The 7500-nt window shown below is 36.0% G+C and overlaps 1 protein-coding gene across 1 annotated transcript in view; it reads right to left on the bottom strand.

Annotated features, from left to right (window-relative positions):
- LOC142341232 (uncharacterized) overlaps positions 1-7500 on the bottom strand; it is a 15903-nt gene that overhangs the window by 2234 nt on the left and 6169 nt on the right. The window contains exons 2-3 of the mRNA XM_075392151.1: positions 5399-5632; positions 637-864 (exon numbers count right to left, since the gene is read on the bottom strand). Of these exons, the coding sequence (XP_075248266.1) occupies positions 637-864; positions 5399-5632 (462 nt within the window). The remainder of the gene's footprint in view (positions 1-636; positions 865-5398; positions 5633-7500) is intronic.

The raw sequence follows: 7500 nt of genomic DNA, 5'->3' as shown, positions 1-7500 counted from the left end.
CTCGCAGTCTCAAAAATGTGTGAACAAACAGGACATTCCCAGGCCAACAAATTCAAAAATTTCCATGCGAAAACAAAAAGCTATCCGAAGATTTATTGTGGTATCATCTGAGTATCCAAAGAAGAAAAAAAAGAGACAGAGGTCAATTTCCCATTCTTATATACAAAACATTGTGTGAACCTTAAAACGTAACAAATATGCACCATCAAACTACCCACATTTATAGTCTCTCCCATAAAGTTGAAATAAGCGAACGTTCGAAAAATGCCAAAACGTGCAATAGAGCATCAATGTGCTCATTTGAATGTCAACAATTACTCCATTAAATTTTCGTTCATCAGTTTTTTCTACATGTTTTAAATTTGAACTTCGACTTTTGAACTCTGTCCTGTGGCTTTTGAAACGTTCGCTTATTTCAACTTTATGGGACACGCTATCTGCTCTTATTTCATGAGCGTGACTAACAATTCTAATAGGTGCTTCTGATTTCAGCTGGACATATTAAAAAAAACCGATTTAAAACGTTTCAAAAGCTACTTAAAAACTACTTCTGATTTGGAACAGCTGTATTTGAAAATTTATAAAACTGTTATTGACGAGCAGTTTTTAACTAAAATCTTGGAATTGAAATTTTACCTCAATTCTAGGATCGCTATTGGAAGATATTAGCGCCTGTCGCTGCAAGTTATCAAGTCGCTCCTGAAACCGCTCATAACGGGCCAGCTCTTCGTCCGATATAGCCGTGAGTGCTTGGACTGCTGCCTCTTGACGCGCTGATTTGCGGTTCAAATAATCCAGCTCGTTTCTCAGATTTCTTTCAATGTTGGCCCAGTGAGTCTCGAAGTCCCTCTCATAAATATTGCACTAAAAAACTTGACGGGCTTCTCAATGGTAAGTGGAGCACCGACAAAAAATATTTTGAACATCTTAACAAGATCCTTTAAAGTTTCGAATCTTACAAACTACTGATTGTTGTAAGTTAAAGTAGAAGAGAAATGGTAAAAAAAGTGAGAGATATTTTGATGGAGAGTCTGTGAGAAGGATCTGCATTTGATCAAAAATGTTTTTTAGGGATTGATCTAGTTCCGAAAACTGAACTCGATAGGTCAGTCCAAAAACCAAAAAGGCGTAGGAAAATTTTCGGTTTGTTCCATTCCAACCACAAGAAGACTTCGGAATGTTTGGTTTTGTCTACTTCACTCTTTTTTAACATAAAAACCGGTCAGTTTTGAAACCTAAGAAATGACTTAGTAAAGACTGTTTTTTCTGCAGCAAATTCAATTTAAGCGAGGAAAATATACTTTTTTAAACCCTTTGTCGTGCTTGCCGACTAACTAATTGAATGTAAGAAGGTTGATAGTGAAAAACCCAATGAAAAGTGTGAATAAGGTAGGCGCTTAAAATAGCTTAACAAGAAGCTCTAGTTGTTCAACGAATATTTGGCTTGAGAATGGATTCCTTGAGGAACATCGTGAGAATGAGTTATAAGAGATGCCCATGTGCCAGAGCTTATGGGCTAGAATTTAGTGCTGGTACTTTTTCACCGCAGTTGCGCCTGCTTAAACTCCCCTAAAAAAGACCGTATTCAAAATTTTTTTTAAGCATTGTTTGAAAAATGCAGTACATACATCGATCTTTGATAAAGAAACAGTTTATTACTTCACATTTCGCCATTTCAATAATATGATCATAATATAGAGTACAGAAAAAAATTTCTTCGAGTTATATATTGGAACTAAAAAATAACGACGCTTTCATACCGCCAATTATGAGTCGACATTAAAGGCATATTTTGTCATAATTAGGTCGAAAACTTAATCCCATGATTGGTTGTGATAGTTTCATATCAAGTCCCACGGGCTGCTAAGGCATAGCCATGGCCCGCGAGGCATGGCCAAATGACTATATTGCTAATTAAATAATCCTTATTTTACAAAAGATTAAAATCGGGGTGAAATGATAGAGGGGTTAAATGATAGAGGGGTTAAATGATAGAGGAGTTAAATGATAGAGGAGTTAAATGATAGAGAGGTTAAATGATAGAGGGGTTAAATGATAGATGAGTTAAATGATAGAAGAGTTAAATGATAGAGGGGTTAAATGATAGAAGAGTTAAATTAATAGAGGTGAAAAAGCGGTCAGTGGATCGAACACGTCAGAAATCCAACACGTCAGTGATTTCAGTGATTTTCTTACGTTTAAATTAAACAAACGTTGAGTTGTTATATCACCAGTAAAGTAGTGTCGACTCTGGTAATAAAATCATTTGAACTAGAAGATAAAGAAAACTGCTGAAAACTTTTAAGGATTATGTCCACTGGTAGCTGCCATTATTCAAAACCTGTCAAAATAGGCTCCCCAGTCGAGACCAGATGGTTATCTTGCAAGATTCTGCCAGAATCTTGCAAAAACTGCCTATCTTGCAAGATCTGACAGAAAAATGGTTATCTTGCAAGATCTGGCAGAAAAATGGTTATCTTGCAAGATCTGGCAGAAAAAGATTCTTGCAAGTTCGTTCCGGTCAAGCTGTCCTCTTATTGGCTCTCATTCATGCAACACATTTCATTTCGACCAGAAATTTACTCAAGAATCAGTTGCGTGTTTTTTAAGAAAAAAAATAAATTTGAATAGATTTTAAATCTGGAAATATGAATTATCTGAAGAAAACAAATTAAAATCTGTCTTTGAGAACTGTTAACACAAAATAATTTAAATTCAGCTTTATCAAGATTTACAAAACTACACGTCTATATTACCTTTTCTGGTGAAAAAATTATGTGTTATTTTTCTTTGCACCTTAAACAGCTTTATTTCGTTTAATTTAGCTCCTTACGCTTAATTTTTCTTGCCAATGCCCAAAAAATTTGATGCTTAGATTAATACTTTTCTGATGTTTTTTTAATAATTGTCTTTTCGCGTTTTTGTCGATGCGCAAAATATGTGTACATTCGAATATTGCAACCGTTTTAGCGTTTTCTTTCCAAGTGTAAGGTCTTTTCAAGTGTAAGAAAGTTTTTTTTGCAAACGGCTATCTTGCAAGATTCTTGCAAAACGAACGGTTATCTTGTAAGATTCTGGCAGAACGAATGGCTATCTTGCAAGATTCTTGCAAAAAATGGTTATCTTGCAAGATCTTGCAAGATTCTGGCAGAAATTCTTGCAAGACGATGTATCGTCTTGCAAGATTCTGCCAGATTCTGGCAAAATCTTGCAAGATAACCATTCGGATCCGGCTTGGGCTTATTAAACAAGCAAAGACAATTCTGACATTATTTGACAATATTTGACAATATTGCGATTGAAAAACAAAATAATGACTTAACTGCTGTAATAATATCCCAATTATATCTTAACAAAGTTGCTAAATTAGGATAAATAGAGGTTGCCAAGTATTTCAAAAAATTGGAAACTTTTGCGATAATTTTGGCGATCACAAGTCATATGGTTGCGCATTGCTCCAGCTACTTGGTAGAGCCTTTATTAAAAAGAACCCTTACTCTTATGCTTCCTTTGATAATGCGTCAGGGGCATGTATGTGATTAAACGTTTATAATATAACGAGCAACCATTTTGTGCTCCGCTTTGATATTTAATTCGCTGTGAATTACAAATTAAACTTACTTCTCTAAAACGATTAAATTAGCTGTCAAGGGTGGTTGGCTTAGATTGGTTGGCCAAAATCTTCTTAAAAGTTGTGGTTTTACGGTAGAGAATTCTAGTTTTAAAATTCTTTAAATAAGTTGTTAGAAATGTTTGTTGAATGAACTTGGAGTTCTAGGTGCAAAATTAAAAAATTTTTTGTTTGGATATAGAAATCTAACACAACATAGTGCTGTGCAGAAAAGAACAGTTTTGATCTCAAAAATCTTTCCGTTCACAGCTTATTTTTCCTCAAACTATGTGTGTTCGACACAGCCATTTGTTTAATACTACGGCTCTTAAGAATAAAATGAAATACTTTTTTAAAAAAATTAATTCCATTTGTAAAAATCTAATCTTCTGGTAATTACCAACTGTAGTGATGGGCAAATTGAAATCACTCACCACTTACACCAGACCAATTGCAATTTTTAAAATTCTCTTAAAAGAATCTTTCCAGATCGAAAAAGTAAAAGAATCTGATCTCTTGCCATTATGTTGTAAAAAGTATGTTTTTAAGGCTACCGTGACTGAACGTCCGTTCTTAATCAGAACCGATTGAGTGAAAGTGCAAGTCTTGGATAAGTACTGCATCAGAATCTGATTATGTTATTTTTTAGATTTAGCACGTCTAAAATCAATCCGTAAGTCTTGACAAGTCTTGAGTCAAGTCTTGGCCAAGACTTGACAACTCTTGCGCAAGTCTTGGCCGATATTTCATAAGTCTTGGCTCAAGTTTTGAGCACAGTTTTTGTTGTTGGTTTTCTTTCGTTTGGTAACCAAAGAATAATGCCGCCACTTAGAGTAGCCTGAAAAACTCTCAAAACTCTCCAGAGTGAAAAAAGACACAACATTGCAAGAGCACTTGCACAAAGTTCACTCAATAGAGAATGAAAACAAATTATATCGCCCCAAGATACCAGTCATGGCCACTTTTATTCTCCCATTGAAACATGTTTTGATTTTTGGATTGAATATATCAGACAATTGAAGTCGGTGTATGCTCAATTCAGAAATAGCTTGGTCAGATTAGCAAAATTCTCGTAAAAATTTTTCTAAGCAAAGTTTCCTAATTTCGAAAAACATTAATTATAAACAATTTCTTTTTGAACAATTTCTTGTCAAGTCTTTGTAAAGACTTGAATAAGACTTGCCTAGTCTTGGCAAAGAATTGACTTAGACTTGAAAAAGTCTTGAGCAAGTCTTGACATGACTTCTCAAGTCTTAAGACTTGAGATAAGTCAGTACTGATTTGTCAATTCATTACGCGTATTTCATTGGAGAAGTACTGATCAAGACTTGAAATTCGTTCGGGGTAGTAGATTTCACATCTAAAATTGATAGAAAAAAAATATAGGTCCCAAAATCTTGCCTGGAAAAGGGTGAAGTAGTTGTTTTCCCTGGCAAGATGGCTTGAAAAATTTTTTTAAAGATTTTGAATTATTTATCTCTAGGTGGCTGATCGGCAATTTTGTGCAACTGGTTTCGACTCCTGAAAGCTGTAAATGTTTGAAAAGCTCGGAGTTTACTAAAAATACGTTTCTTGCCAATTTGTAATAGAATTGTTAAATCTTTTCCGTTTGAGCCAACCCCCCCCCCCCCCCCAGTGGCTGCATATTATTTGCAGCCCCAGACGCACGTGCCATAATTTTACATAACGATTTATTATGTGATGGCATGTGTTTTGTAACTGGAGGGGGAGGGGGAGGAGCATAACGTACGGGGTAGGGCAAAAAACGTGGAAGATCCGAAATAAAACCTTCACAGCATAATCCATTCTAAACAGAGCCTCTCTATGTTGCTTTCTGTAATCGACTACTTTGCTCAGGTCAATTCCCTCGGCAGTTCTAGCCGCTGAGTTGTCGTAGATTGGGGTTGATTTGTAGTTACCCTCCTTACGAGGAGCCAAGTTGCGCAATCGTCTCAGAAGGGGTACTTTATTTGAAGATGAACCTCTCTTGGTTGTTTGGTATTCTTTAATTGGATCTTTTTCCTTAATTTTTGTTGTTTTGATTTACTCTTTACTTTACCCTAGGGCCAAACCAAATTGAGCCCCCCCCCCCCTCCAAAACCGATTGACTTCAGAAGCATGTGAACAGAGTACCGGTGCACCCATGGGCTAGTATTTGCAACATGACTTTCGTGGGAGGTCATTTGTTTCGGCTGGTTCTAGTGGCTAAAAATTATCGACGCCAGCAAATAGCGTTAAATTATGAATCAAAGATGCTTGGATTTCGCCGATTGCATTATGAATCGAAAAGGAAAAATTCCCTTGATTAGCTTTGTTGGTTGTCAGAGTCGGGTTCACAAAACCCGGACTCTGTTGATGGCAAGGGGATTGCCAACGATGTTGGTGTTGGAGTTCCTGGGTAAGTGCCGTAGAAGCTCGTATTACCTTGTTTGCCGCGAAATTGAGTTGGAAAATGCTGGTCAGCTGCTGTGAAGTTGGCATCTGGAAGCTCGCTATAAACCAGTTAAGGTTTGTTTCTTTTATCTGCGTTTGTTTGCAACCCTTTTTTATTTTGAGTTGCAACTGTATCGGAGAGTAAAATGCCGAAGTAGTTTTTTATTTGGATCGGTTCCGGTTGTGCCACCCCCTCCCCTCAGTAATTTATGCTCCCCAGTTGCAGTTCGCTGAAATTGAAAATTTTTTTGAAATATTATTAGAAGAAACAGAAAGACAAATACCTGACATTGAAATCAACTCCTGTTAAATGCCCATAAATAAGCAAATCAACTGGGGAATAAAATTTTTCACAAAAACTCCACTGATCTTCTCATTAAAGATCGTATCTTGCTAGCCGAATTGCTTATCTCAAAAATTAGCTTAATATACTTCAAGCAGATGTCAAACACTGGGGAAAATCTGAAATTTTCAAAATGTTTGATGGTCGCCTAAAAGCTTGAAAAGCAAGAACACAAATCAAAATATTACAAAAAATATACGGTTTCCGTTTTGATTGTACAAGGATCGGCTACAATGTTGCTTGCACGAGTCCCGTAACCCAAATTTTGCAACATTTTTGGGCAAATTCTATTTTGGGCAAACTTTGTGAACTCCAAGAAGAGTGGAGTCATTTAGAGGTGTCACCCAATGAGAGGAGACCTTCGCTTTGTAAATATTGTCTCACCCAACGAGCGGGGAGAACATAAATAATTTTCAAGAGTTCAATGAAGATTGAAAAGAGAAGAATTCTGAAATTTAAGGAGAACAAGACTGATGTCATAGAGAGCGATTGAAAAGAATGAAAAACTCTTCAACAAAACAAACACTCCCTTATTTGAACTTTTAATGAGCATGAACTTTTGATTCCGAATCAAAGTTTGATAACAAAGATTTGTATTAATTTAACTTTTGAAGTTTGAAAAAAAATTATAAAAAAGAGAACAGAAGCAAAGTGGATTCACAAGTTTTTTGATCCTAAAAAGCGTTCAAAAATGGAATAGATTAAAAAGTACAGTAAAAACTTTTAACAGTAAAACTGGTTAAAGAAAGTTTTAACCCAGTTTTTGCTCGACGAGCACAAAAATATCAGTTTACAGACAAATAGGAGCGTTCAAAACCTATTTTTACCTATGAAAAAGAAATGCCCCTATTTCAAGATTTTTTGCACATATGGAAAACAATGAAAGTAACCATCGGCTGGAGTAAATACCCAAGCCGGAGTGCCAGACCAAAAACGGCCATGTCCAGACTGTCCCAGACGGAACATGTTTGAATCGAAACCGTCCCAGACAAAAAACCTACAAGTTGAGAATTTCTTACGTTCAAAAATGAGTACGTCTAGACTTTGTATTAATGTACAACTTTTTAAGCGCTCACCAGTCATTTGTGCGTTCACCAGAGTTTTTTTGCGATCA

The sequence above is a fragment of the Convolutriloba macropyga genome, chromosome 6 (genome assembly GCF_964194025.1).
Source record: "Convolutriloba macropyga chromosome 6, txConMacr16.3, whole genome shotgun sequence".
Lineage (NCBI taxonomy): Eukaryota > Metazoa > Xenacoelomorpha > Acoela > Convolutidae > Convolutriloba > Convolutriloba macropyga.
This window is presented reverse-complemented; position numbering and strand designations above follow the sequence as displayed.